The following is a 14,107-nucleotide window of genomic DNA, read 5'->3' on the forward strand; positions in this document are numbered from 1 at the left end:
CCCACTGATTTTCGTGCAAAGAACTAAAGCACGATCCTTTACCTGGGAGTAAGCTCAGTTGCTGGCAATGGGGCTTGCTTCTGAGTAAACCCTCCTAGGGTTGTGATTCACCCGTTGGAAGAGTTGCACGGTTGCTTCAAAGCAAAGCCACCGACTACCACCAAGCTTACTCTCGAGTAACACACACCTTGGAGTCAACCATTTTTTCTTAACTGAAACCTCAGTACTGAGATTAAATTGCCGTGTTAGCACTTTGCGATAAATAAGTGGGTTTTGGGTTGCAATTTGGGCACTTGGTCTCAAAAAGGTTCACCATCACTGCCCTACCAGTTTCACCAGTGAAATGTTAGAAGACATTCTGACACTTACCAAGGAGGCCTGGGGTCCGGGACTTCCTGCATTGCTCTTCTTCGAAATGGAGGGTGTTTTCGTCAACTCACGTTTCTTCCGTGAAAACATTGTTTCCCCCTCAGGAAAGGTAACTATTCGCCAAAACACCCCACACCCAATTCCAGGCTGGAGTCTTTCGATGGGTGCCTTGTCCTTCCCATCCACCGGGCCCTTCAAAAATGCCTGATGTGCCAAAACACCCCAAGCCTACCGATGTGACACTCTTTCAAGAGCACTCGCTGTCTGCTCAACGGCCAGGGCTGCAAACACATGACTACAAACTGATTTCCTGGCAGGGTTTGTCTGACAGACCTGCAACACGACACAGGAAAAGAGTGATGTTTATTGGGAGGGTGTGTGTGTGAGTGTGCGCGCATAGTTCAGGATCTGAATAGAACTTGCCGCATTACCAAATTCCTCTCCCCCCCCCCCCCACGCTTGTAGTTTTGCATCTTCACGGGTTGTGGATGTGATTATTTTGTGTGGCTTTACACCCATGCAAAGGAAGTCAACTGGAAATTTGTTCCTTTTTCTTGTTTATTCCCATGCCACACAAAACACTTTGCCACAGACAAAGTGAACCATTTTCAAAGGGTTGTGTGAATAGCGTTCTCTTGAATTACCCGCCTGCAGCAACCGAATTTGAAGGCGAAAACGAATTGAAAATTAAAATAGATGATGCTCAAATTGCAAGCATGATCCTTCTGTACCACTTTACTTTTATTTGTTATGGGGATACATCTGCTTCTGAACGTGGAGGTTTCATTACAATATCATGGCTGATTACTGTGAAACGGCTGTGAGGCATTTGAGAAGCAAAAGTGGTTTGCTATTGCCTGTCTCTGCAGAGTCTTCCTTGGAGGTCTCCCTTCCAAGTACGGACCCTGCTTAGCTTCTGAGATCTGATGAGATCAGGCTACATCAGTGGTTCCCAAACATTTTTGAGCTTCCGCCCCCCTTGGTTTCCAGGCCACACCCCTAGTGCACCCCCCCGCCCCTCGCACGAATTTCTTTCTTGGTATTAAGTCCACTGCGAATTCAAAACAACTTCTCACACTGTAAACGCATGTATGTGTAACCCCCATGCTCAGAATGGGTTGACCCAGAAAGGGGTGGAGACCCAAAGCTGGAGAAGGCTGCAGAGCTCATGTAGTTTGGAGGAGACAAGGCTACCAGACTCGGACCTTGGTTGTATAAGCCCTTAACACCTTGTTAAGGTAACTGCAATATTGTTGGGGACTAGTGGGAAGGTAGTTGTTTATTTTTGCTATGTTGTAAATGTTGGAGTTTATTGTTTCAGGGTTCTTTTTTATGTTTGTAATGGGTGAGAGTTCTCCTGGAAACCTTCATCATGTTGAATCCTGTTCACCAAGCCCTCGGAGTCTTCAGGAGCCAACCCACTTGCAAAGAAGAATTGGACTTGGCAGTATCAGTAGACTGTAAATATAAGGACTTGAAAATGCAACCTGAACAAGACCTTGAAGTGTGATGTTAAATGTTGATGTTATATGTTAAGAAAGTAAACCATTTTGTTTTTAAAATTTGTTGTTGCAAACTCATTCCAAGTTCTGCCCCACAGAACCCACAGTTAGAGGTTACATACGCATTTCACAAATAAAATACGACCTAGCAAAAGTAAACCTAAATTTATTGAGCTGTTTCAGCAATATGAAAGGGTATGTTTGCATCTCACTCGTTATGTCTTCACAGTTTTAATGGGATGGATGCGCTTGGTGCTGAGATATTCGCTTCTCCACATCAGGCTGCAATGGACAAAGTTGAAGTCTTAGATCCCCACATTCCGTAATTTTCTGCCTGTTTCTCTGCTTGGAAAGCAGCCAGAGGGCTGCACTGAAGTCTTGCTCTACTAAATATGATGTTGGGAAGATAATAAAGTACATCTTGACTTGGTCCCACACAGTGCAGGGTAGCGGTCAGGAAAGTCTTCTTGTAGCCAAAATTCTTAATACAGTGGAACCTCGGCTTTCATTGCCTTTGGTTTTCATCGATTTCGGTTTTCATCGATTTTTTCAGTGAAAAATTTGTCTCCGTTTTCATTGATTTGCCTCGGTTTTCATCGATTTGCAGTAAGGTGCAGGGGTTTGTGGAGAAAAATCACCCGGACAAAGCTGTTGCAGGCCGTGTCTGCAACTTGTTTAATGACAATGTCTTGCCCCATTTCAGACAAAGAGGTGTCAAAAACAGACCTCTTGGGACAGCTTTCTGGTGCGACATTGGTCCACTGGCTCTGAAGCCGGTCCTAGTGTGATTGTTTGTTACTGTTTTCAGCATTAAACACTATGTTTATGTACCCAAAATGTGTTTTTGGTATGTTTTTGGAGTGCCTAGAACGGATTAATTGGATTTGCATTGATTCCTGTGGAAAAGTTTGCCTCGGTTTTCATCGGTTTCGGTTTTCATTGATTCTTTTTGGATGGACAACCAACGAAAATCGAGGTTCCACTGTGTCGCAGATGGAAACTATCAGCCATGCTGCAAGAAATGACGCAGTGCTGGAGGCCGCATGCTCAAATCTTTCAACTGCTTGCTAGCTCAGGAATCCCTGTGCCTCTCCATATGATCCAAAATTTCTCTGCCGCCCCTGAAGTGCCCTAGCGCCTCTAGGGTGGTGGTGGTAATGCCGACTTTGGAAATCCAGGGCGATATCATGCTGCCTTCCCTCCTGCTCTGAAACACAGAGGAAGCCAAAAGCACGCTGCCCTCCCCTGGATGGCCCACGCTAGCCTGGTCTGGTCAGAGCTCAGAAGCTAAGCAGGTCAACCCTAGCTACCCTGTTTCCCCGAATATAAGACATCCCCCCAAAATAAGACGTAGTAGAGGTTTTGCTGAAGTGCGAAATATAAGGCATCCCCCAAAAGTAAGACATAGCAAAGTTTTTGTTTGGAAGCATGCCCGACGAACAGAACACAGAAAAATAAGACATCCCCTGAAAATAAGACATAGAGCATCTTTGGGAGCAAAAATTAATATAAGACACTGTCTTATATTCGGGGAAACACGGTAGTATTTGGATAGGAGGTCTACAAGAAATACAGGGTTGTGATGAGGAGGCAGGCAATGGCAAATTACCTCTGTTAGGCCCCTTCCGCACATGCAGAATAACGCACTTTCAATCCACTCTCACAATTGTTTGCAAATAGATTTTGCTATTCCGCACAGTAAAATCCAGCTGCAAAGTGCACTGAAGGTGGATCGAAAGTGCATTATTCTGCATGAGCGGAAGAAGCCTTAGTCCCTTGCCTTGAAAACCCAACAGGGTTGCCATAAGCCTGATGAAACTTGACAGCGCCCCCCCCCACCACCCAAAAAAAGGGGAGGGGAGCCAGCCAGCTCTCCACTGCCCTCTGTTGGCAGAAGTAGTTTAAACCAGGAGCAGCTGGCCTCAGATCTCTGGTCCCGAATACCAGCATCACCTATACTTCAGTCTGTCTCCAGTGTTCTACGTCTTGGGGTAGTTTTGCTAGTCTGCCGTTGGGATTTGCAAGTTTCTGTTAGAGCCAGTCATGAAAGTGATTACTATCTGTTTGTATGTCAACACGATGCTGAGGTAAACAAGATGCATCCATTGAAAATGCTGGGGGAAAGAATTAGGATTAATAAAAGGAAACACTTCTTCATGCAACGTGTGATTGGTGTTTGGAACATGCTGCCGCAGGAGGTGGTGATGGCCACTAACCTGGACAGCTTTAAAAGGGGCTTGGACAGATTTCTGGAGGAGAAGTCGATCTCTGGCTACCAATCTTGATCCTCCTTGATCTCAGATTGCAAAGGCCTTAGCAGACCAGGTGCTCAAGAGTAGCAGCAGCAGAAGGCCATTGCTTTCCCATCCTGCAGAGGAACTCCCAAAGTAGGCTGACCAGCCGTCCCACTTTTGGCGGGACCGTAACGCCTTTAGACAAATTGTCCCGATTTTTGGGAGGCTGCTGCACTGCCTTCTGGGGCGCAAGGCAGTGCGGCAGCCTCCCGTGCGCCCGGCCGCAGGAGCGCATGGCCTTCTGGGGCTTGCCATTTGCCACTCTGTCACAGGGCAGCAAATGGCAAGCCCCAAGCTTCCGTCTTCCCTGGCTATCTTATCATGCGCAGCGTAGGAAGCGCCGCGAGGCTTCTGGGGCTTGCCGGCTCCTGCAGCTGCGTGCACGGGCTTCTGGGGCTTGCCATTTGCCACCCTGTCACAGAAGGCTGACGAAAGCGGCAAGCAGAAACCGGCGATAGCGGCCTAACGTCGCGGCAGCTCCCCTCCCGAATCACAAAAGTGACCATCTGGTCACCTTATGCCAAAGGCACCTGGTGGGCCACTGCGAGTAGCAGAGTGCTGGACTAGATGGACTCTGGTCTGATCCAGCAGGCTCGTTCTTATGTTCTTGTGAGGTCACATTCTAATGAACTGACCTACTAGTTAGGCATTGATTGGCCGGTATAGGGGCCATTGATTGCATGTCTATGGGCACTTCATGTCTATGAGGTTAAGTTAACTTGGGTTCCTTGTTCTGTGCCCAGTTGGACCATGTGCCAGCCAGACCATGTAGCACCAAGCAGTATATAATGGTGTAGTATAGTGTTTATTGTTTATCTGATAAGCAACACCTTTTTAGCTGGTAAAAGCAGCTCACTGGTATCTGTGTCTTTATTGGTATCTGCTAAACTGTGCTATTAATGCAAATCAACTAACATCTGCTACACATTCCTTGTTATCCCACTTATCCTGCAAGGAGTTCTGGATGGCAAACATAGTTTCCCCTCCATTTCCCCTTCCCAACAGCCCTGTGAGGGAGGTCAGGTTAAGAGACAGTGGCTGCTCATCCAGTGAGTGACCCATATTCTGAGTGGGCTGCTAGTCTGCCATTCAAGCCATGTCTCTATATTGACTCTGGGTTCAGATAGGAGCCCCAGGCCTGGTCCATATGTGATGGAATTTTTAATAGAAGCAGAGGGGAATTTTGTCCTGGCTTTGTCTGGTTAGGGTTGCCAATGGACCAGAAGTAAAGGCAGTGACTCCCCTCAAGGTCCCCCCACCAATAAGCACGTCAGTCTCCTACCACCACCACCACCACCACCACCATCCTCACCATCATGCTAAGTAGCATATCGGGCAACAAGTGCTCTCCAGCATTTCCAGTCTTGGCCGAGCGTTTCAGCCTCTTTCCCATGCAATATTCAATGCCTTCAGGTTTTGCTCGAACGTTCTCCAGATGTTTCAGAGGTGCCTTTGCTGTCATTTGGCATCAGGAGGTATCCACCTCATTGCTGTCTTTGGGATCTGACCGTTCTCCATGTGAAGGACGTGGCCAGCCAGCTGAAGTCTTCTGTGTGCAACAATGGTATGGAGTTTGCACATGCCGCTCCTTCGGAGCACCTCTTCGTTAGTGATGTGGTCATAATATTGGATCTTCAGGATTCGGCATAGGCACTTCTGTTTGAAAGACGTCGAGCCTGTTGTGGATACTTGTTGTTGCCTTCCAGGTCACGCTAGCGTAAGTGGCTGTCAGGGTCACAACGGAGGTGAATAGGCAGAGCTTGGTCTTCAGGGCAATGGTTGGTGAGCACCCGATCTTGTTCATTCTCCGAAAAATGGCTGCAGCCTTCCCAATGCGACACCTGACATCTGCCTCTGCAACTCCGTTCTGGGAGATCACACTGCCCAAGTAGGTGAACCTCCACTTTCTCTAGCTGCTGTGATCCAATGATGATTCCCTGTGTTTGAGCTGTAGAGCTAACATACATAATCTTTGATTTATCAGTTCCAAATTTGCCCTCTTCTCTATCACGCGCTGCAGCTTTGGCTCATCTTCCTCAAGCAGGGCAATGTCATCAGCAAAATCCAAGTCACCAAGGCGGTCTTGGTCAAGCCAGTGTATGCCATTGGTATGCCATTGCCAGAGTGTGTTCTAGTTCTCCGCAAGATATAGTCAAGGGCAACAAGGAAGAAAAGTGGAGACAGAATGCAGCCTTGTCTAACCCCAGTGGTGATTTCAAGGAAGTCTGTGCAGCCAATATCTGTCTTGATGCTACAGCTGAATCGTAGGTACAAGTCTTTGAAGATGGTGATGAAGGCTGCTGGCACTCCATATAAACGCAGGATCTGCCAGAGGGACTCTCGGTGAATGCTGTCAAAAGCTTTCTTGAAGTTGATGAAGTTGTTGGCCAGTGGGTGTAGATAATCAATGCACTGCTCTATGATGTTTCGGAGGGTGAAGATTTGTTCTCTGCAGGACCTTCCACTGCGAAATCCAACTTGTTTCTCAGGCATTGGTCAAGGGCACTCTGCAATCGTCAGCATAGGATCATGCAGAATGCTTTCTCACGGACTGAGAGGAGTGTGATGCCCCGTCAATTGGTGCATTCGGAGACATTACCCCTCTTGGGGAACTTGGCTGTGGCACCTCTTTGCCAATCTTCTGGGACTGCACCCCTTTGCCTGCAGTTGTTGAACAGTGACGTCAGTGCTTCTGCCATTGCCTGCCCACCATGTTTCAGGATCTCTGCGGGTATTTCATCCAACCCAGCTGCCTTGTTGATCTTGAGAGTCTTGATTGCAGTCTTTACTTCTTCGATGGTAATCTCGCCAGTGTTCACTTGGAGCTCCTATTGAGAAGGGTGAATGGGAACTGTGCAAAGCAGCGTGAGGGTGTGTGGGGGGGGGGACACTAGGAGGGGCTGACTGTGGGTAAAAGCAAGAGGTCTGGGGCAAAGCTGTGCCCACTGGCAAATCTGTCCCGCTCTGGCAGCGAAGCAAAATTAAAATTGTGCTATAAGTGGAATTGCATGCCATGGAGAATGGAAAGTGAACACGAGGCTAGAGGAAACATATTTGTATGAGAAATCTTGCCCCAGTGGACATTCGCCTCCAGCACGCAGCAAACACCTTGTGCATAATCGGGTCATGCCTAATTTCCTATAGCTGTTCAGATTTTTATAATCCTACTCTTGGGCATTGTTAATTAGGTGTCTCGTGATTTTGATTGCATCCATTTGCGCTGTGTAAACTGGATCTGGCTCACAGACACTAGCTATCCCAAATACTGAAGAACAATTTGCAATGTTCTGAATCCTTCCCAAAGCTAATGTAAGCCTGGTCCATACTGAAAGGAACATTTATCCAACCACAGTAGGCGAGCAGATAATTTGTTCTTTCTTTCTGAATTCTTTTATTCTGTCTGGAAATCACCTCTTCTGCCTAGAGAACACGCCAGTCCCATCCCAAATCTTCATGCACAGTGATTGTCATGCTTCAGCTACTCAGGAAAGGCACTCTGCGCGTGCCCATGGACACTCTCCGCTTTCTAATTAGAACGCAGTCCTTCAGGTCTGAAAACAGGCCCTGCGGCTAATCTCCTGTCTCACTGAAGCTTGAGCTGAAGTTGGTTCTCAAATTAAAATGTCAAGATGTTTATCTGGCAAATTACGTTTTAGTTTAAAGACAAGAAACTGCACGCTGGGCTTTTTGCGAAAGTGGCGTCGCTGAGGGATAATCCCAATTCCTGTTCTCAGTGCTCAGCCCTTGAAGAGGTGGATTTTTTTTAAAAGGTACACATTGTCTCCTTTTTTTCCTGGTGTGGCATTAATGGGCATTTTTTCTCAGGCTTTCTGACTATCCTTTAAAATAAACCTCGATGTTTTATGTTGCTGTGCAGGAGTTTGGCGTTCTTGAAGTTCTGTTGGATTTTGGGGTGTGGTTTTACATGGGTATTTTATGTCCCATTACAATAAATGGACATTATTAAGAAGAAGAAGAAGAAGAAGAAAGAGAAGAAGAGGAGAAGAGAAGAAGAGGAGAAGAAGAAGAAGAAGAAGAGTTTGGATTTATATCCCTCCTTTATCTCCTGCAGGAGACTCAAAAGGGGTTTACAATCTCCTTGCCCTTCCCCCCTCACAACAAACACCCTGTGGGCTAGGTGGGGCTGAGAGAGATCCGAGAAGCTGTGACTAGCCCAAGGTCACCCAGCTGGCGTGTGTGGGAGTGTACAGGCTAATCTGAATTCCCTAGATAAGCCTCCACAGCTCAGGTGGCAGAGCAGGGAATCAAACCCGATTCCTCCAGATTAGATACACGAGCTCTTAACCTCCTACGCCACTGCTGCTCCTTAATACAACAATCTACAAAATAGAATATATTAAATACAAATTTATAATCTAATTGAATTATATGGATCCAAGAGTTAACTGGCAGGCAGGATAAAAACCCTTTCAATAAATAATTGCATTGAGAAGGTGTTTTGGAGCATTTGCAGAGTGGGAATACGAAGTATAGCTAATCCACAGAATCTGAGGTGAGGGCGCAGGAAAGAAAAAATGAACAAAAACGGTCCATGGAATCCAAATCTTTCGAAAGTGAAGAGGTCTTATGCGTTTGGTGCTTTCTCTGGGATCAACTTTACAAAATATCCTGGATAAGATGTACATTCCCCCTGACCTGGTTCAGGGAGCTGGTTGTTTCTGAACAGCTGCCAACCTCCAAGTGGGGCAAAAAGAAAAGGTTAAAAGTTTGAGGTTAAAAGTTTGGGGGCAATATAAAAATAAAGGGTGCTTTGTCTTGGTAATTCACAGACTCGGTTCTACTTTATTTCCTTCACCATACAAATCACTTCCAAAGGTTACATGCTGCGATATATACATCTCAGTTCATAATCATAAGTTTTTGACATTCCGTAATAATTCAGAAGTATAACTTATAATAATACACATCCTATATCAATCTCCCAAAACAATAACATGCAACCAAGTCAATTAATCTTACAGTGAATAGCAGCAGACGGAATTTGAGTTTCAAAACTGTCATTTCATCAGTGCTGCTGGGAAGGATCTGTGCTTTTTTCTTTTAGCTGTGTGTTGTTCTAGGGCAGTGATGGCGAACCTATGGCACGGGTGCCAGAGGTGGCACTTGGAGACCTCTGTGTGGGCACGCGCACACAGAGTTCGTCATGTGGGGGGCAGAAAATCACACACACACACATACACATCTAGGCTGGCCTGGGCCACTGAGCACGATGTGCGCACACCGCAGAGAGCAGAGAGGACTCAACTGGCGGGCCTGGTGCCTGTGCTCCAGGTGGTTGCTGCCCAAGGGGGGGGGCCGCAGAGGAGGCAGAGATGCTAGAGAGGCACAGAGCGGTGTGCACGGGACTTGCTGGAGGCTAGAGCAGGCTGACCCCTGCTCGAGTGGGTGGGGTGGAAGGAGAGGGAGCCAACCGTTTTTTTCGAAACTGAAACCTCAGCATTCAGGTTCAATTACCGGGTTGGCACTTTGTGATAAATAAGTGGGGCTTGGTTTGCAATTTGGGCACTCGGTCTCAAAAAAGGTTCGCCATCACTGTTCTAGGGACCTGGAGCTTGTCCAGAATTACAATGGATCTCCAAACTCTCCCACTCCTGCCCATGAGCAGCGGAGTCTTGTGTGGTGAACCAGCTTTGTTTCCCCGCTCCAAAACATGAAGACTGCTGGGTCACCTTGGGCTAGTCACACAGTTCTCTCAGAACCTTCTCAGCCCCACCTGCCTCAGAAGGTGTGGGGAGAGGAAGGAAAAGGAGTTTACAAGGTGCCTTGAGACTCCTTACAGGAGAGAAGGGCAGGGTATAAATCCAAACTCCTCCTGCTGCTGCTGCTGCTGCTGCTTCTTCTTCTTCTTCTTCTTCTTCTTCTTCTTCTTCTTCTTCTTCTTCTTCTTCTTCTTCTTCTTCTTCTTCTTCTTCTTCTTCTTCTTCTTCTTCTTCTTCTTCTTCTTCTTCTTCTTCTTCTTCTTCTTCTTCTTCTTGCTCTGAGGGGAAAAAATCCTTTCTTCTGTTCACAGCGTGGGGACGTGGGAAGTCACGCCTGATCCCTCTCCTGCCCCTCCCATCAGCTGCTCCGCCTGGAGTTCCTAACCCTAATGATGTCACTGTCGGGGCATCCGTGTGGCTGACTGCCAGACAAGAAAGCTCAAAATCAGAGATTGGAGCCTTCAAGTGAAGGGTGTGGGAATAAAAGATCTTCCTTAAAGGTGCAAAGGGATAGAGACTCAGTTACACCGTATAAGAAGTGAAGAAGTTCTTACAAAAAAAAAACCCTTCTAATAATCTAACTGCTGCCAATTTAAAAGGGGCTTGGACAGATTTATGGAGGAGAAGTCAATCTCTGGCTACCAATCTTGATCCTCCTTGATCTGAGATTGCAAAGGCCTTAGCAGACCAGGTGCTCGGGAGCAGCAGCAGCAGCAGAAGGCCATTGCTTTCACCTCCTGTAGGTGAGCTCCCAAAGGCACCTGGTGGGCCACTGCGAACAGCAGAGTGCTGGACTAGATGGTCTGATCCAGCAGGCTCTTTCTTATGTTCTTAAATTATTTCAAAAATCCGAAATATTTAAAGTGCAGCTACGTTTTTTATAAGGAAAAAAGACCTCTTTTCTAAGCGGTCATTCTTGACACAGTTCCAGGGAGATAAGTCCAGCCCAAGTAAACCTGGCATTTCCTTTGACTTGCTCCCAAGGAAACCTGTTTAAGAGGCAATTAAAAGGTGCAGATTGAATTTATCTGGCTGATCTAGAGGCGGCTGCCATGCCTTTAGAAATTATTATAATTCTGTTTTGCCTCTCTGGCTGTTTTGCAGTGGTCAGTGAGCCATCTGTTGTACCCAGAGCCCAGCTGGGGGAGACCCAGTCAAAAGGTGGGGCAGAACAGGCCAGGCGAAATGAAGGAGAGACCTCATCTACTGTGAGAAAGTCAGAGAGAGCTAACAAGGCAGTTATGCCCAAGTGATATAGCGACTATGTGGCATAGTGGTTAAGAGCAGGTATACTCTGACAGTGGCGTATTTGCCTAGGGACATGGGGTATCCCATGTCCCCGGGCGCCCCCTAATTGGGGGGGGGGACAAAAATGTCAGGTCCATATGTGTGTTTTTTGTATTTTTTAGTTTTTTCAGTTTTCAGCCTACCGGGGATGCAGTTTTTAGGCTAGCAGCACCACAATTTCAGGGGTTTTTCAGGAGATCCTCCTGATGACACCACCCAAGATAGGTGAGGTTTGGTTCAGTGGGTCCAAAGTTATGGACTCCCAAAAGGGGTGCCCCATCCCCCATTGTTTCCAATGGGAGCTAATAGAAGATGGGGCTACACCTTTGAGGGTCCATAACTTTGGACCCCCTGAACCAAACTTTACCAAACCTGGGTGGTATCACCAGGAGAGTCTCCTACAGATACCCTGAAATTTTGGTGCTGCTAGCTTAACAATTGCACTCCTAACATCAGGCACCCTCCAAATTTCCCCAGATTCTCCTTTTAAATCCACCCCCTTCAGCATGGACTTAAAGGGAGAATGTGAGGTCCCCAGTTCAAACATTTAAAGTGATGCTGTTTCAAGGTGGGGGAGAATCCACCCCAAAACAGCATGACTGTCAATGTTGTTTTAACTGGGGACCCCAGATTCTCCCTTTAAGATGGATTTAAAAGAAGAATCTGGGCTCCCTACTTTGAACACCATTGAAAGTGATGCTGTTTGAGGGTGGATTCCACTGGAGGTGTTTTGTGAGAGATGATGCTGACTGGTAAATGTTTTGCTGGGGGTGATTTGTGAGAGATTTACATGCTTAATACCCACTTGCACTGGCTTGGAGCTGTTTCTCAGGCTAACAACCTACCTCATAGGGTTGGTGTGAGGACAAAATTAGGAAAGAGAGTTGGTGAGGAGAGAGCCATGTATGTTTTGCTGGGGGTGGAAGGTGTTTTGTGAGCTGGTGCAAAAAATCACCGTTTGGTCGTGGTGGGGGAGGGTGGCCGGCTGGCCGCCCATACGGGGGGGGGGGGGCACCAAACTCAGGTTTTGTCCCTGACCTCCAGTTTTCCTAGATACGCCTCTGTACTCTGATCTGGAGGAACCAGGTTTGATTCCCCGCTCTGCCATCTGAGCTGTGGAGGCTTATCTGGGGAATTCAGATTAGCCTGTGCATTCCAACACATGCCAGCTGGGTGACCTTGGGCAAATCACAGTTCTTCTGAGCTCTCTTAGCCCCACCTATTTCACAGGGTGAGGGAGGAAGGGAAAGGAGTTTGTAAGCCCCTTTGAGTCTCTTATAGGAGAGAAAGGGGCGATATAAATCCAAACTCCTCTTCTTCTTCTTATACAAATTTGCAAACTTAGACTGAGCCCATGAGTTGGGAGAAGTACAGCAATATTTGGGAATACAAATCGAGAGAACCCAAGATGGAGGTTTTCTTCTCAACCAGAAGCCCCAAAATTGTGGACTTTATAGAGTCTGTGAATATGATGGATGCTAAAGGAGGGAGCATACCAATGGATCCTGCATACCTGAATCTCCAAGATGGAGAGCCCCTTCGGGATAGGGCGGTATAAAAATCGAAATAATAAATAAATAAATAAAGAAGAAGAAGAGTTTGGATTTATATCTCTCCTTTCTCTCCTGCAGGAGACTCAAAGGGGCTTACAATCTCCTTGCCCTTCCCCCCTCACAACAAACACCCTGTGAGGTAGGTGGGGCTGAGAGAGCTCCAAGAAGCTGTGACTAGCCCAAGGTCACCCAGCTGGCGTGTGTGGGAATGTACAGGCTAATCTGATTTCCCCAGATAAGCCTCCACAGCTCAGGCGGCAGAGCTGGGAATCAAACCCGGTTCCTCCAGATTAGATACATGAGCTCTTAACCTCCTACGCCACTGCTGCTCCAAGATGAAGTTTGAGAACCTTCGTGATAAATTGCGTTTGCGTGTTTTGTGTGACTGACACTTGAGAAGGGGTTTGTTGGGATTTCGCAATAGTCTTCACAACTCAGTTATGAAAGGGTTAACTGTTTGTATGGAAATGAGTCGCTGAAGTCACTGTTTATGACCTGATCTATTGATTAGCTATTGGTCAGTCAGACAGCCATTGCTTACACGTTTGTGAGCACTTACATCTGAAGTTATAAAGTTAACTCTATTTCTTTGTTTGAGCAGACAAGACACCAGAGAGGAGACACATCATGTGAGACAGCAGGTAGGTAGCCAAACATACAGTAATGTAGATGTGTAACAGGAAAGGATTTCTGCATGTAACCCTCCCTTTATAGCTAGTAAACTCATTTATAAAAAGCAACTGAGAATCTGTCTCTTCTGTTCTTCTCTGCTACCCAACACTTTGGTGGCTCTGTCAGGGGAGTCAAGTTTTCAAATGGCCTTTTAAAAAGAGTTTCAAACCTTTTAAGAAGATCCCGTTTCAACCATGCATATTAGATGTGTCCAGCACATATTCAGGACAAGGTAAGGCAAGGTTATGACACCCAAAACTTGCCACTTCCTGTTCTTTTAAACTGAAAGGCTTCCCCCAAATCAAGCAGCTATGGGCAAAGAGGAAAGTGCCTCTGAGCATGCACAGGATGTCACACAAAGCTGCCTCTGGCAGCAGGTTTCCCGGCCCTGACCAGCTGTATGGTCAAGGTGGGAAAATTCCTTCCCCAACAGCCTAAATACAAGAGAAATCCATTCGCTTTTCAGTTTCTGTTCCTTGCACGGCTGTGAAAGAGACAGGAACACCAAAGCAAGCCAGGGAGAGACAGGGCAGAGATTAACCTATAATTGCTTCCTGCCTAACCACTCATAAGTCAGACCTGACTTCACCTGATGCATCTCACTCAAGGACGCGAAATGCTGGAATCCGTTTTGTCAGCCTCGCAAGGGCCACTTAACTTCTGCTTTGTTTTGCTGTCGGGGCCACCCAGATTTAAAGGCGTAGGAGCCG

General features: G+C 46.9%; 1 protein-coding gene across 1 annotated transcript in view; it reads left to right on the plus strand.

The window, feature by feature from the left end:
* The first annotated feature begins 343 nt into the window (after window positions 1-343).
* Window positions 344-14,107, plus strand: part of CNN2 (calponin 2) — a 38,665-nt gene continuing 24,901 nt past the window's right edge. The window contains exons 1-2 of the mRNA XM_048497787.1: window positions 344-478; window positions 6,186-6,273. Coding sequence (XP_048353744.1) covers window positions 344-478; window positions 6,186-6,273 — 223 coding nt within the window. The remainder of the gene's footprint in view (window positions 479-6,185; window positions 6,274-14,107) is intronic.

The sequence above is a fragment of the Sphaerodactylus townsendi genome, linkage group LG05, assembly GCF_021028975.2.
Source record: "Sphaerodactylus townsendi isolate TG3544 linkage group LG05, MPM_Stown_v2.3, whole genome shotgun sequence".
NCBI lineage: Eukaryota > Metazoa > Chordata > Lepidosauria > Squamata > Sphaerodactylidae > Sphaerodactylus > Sphaerodactylus townsendi.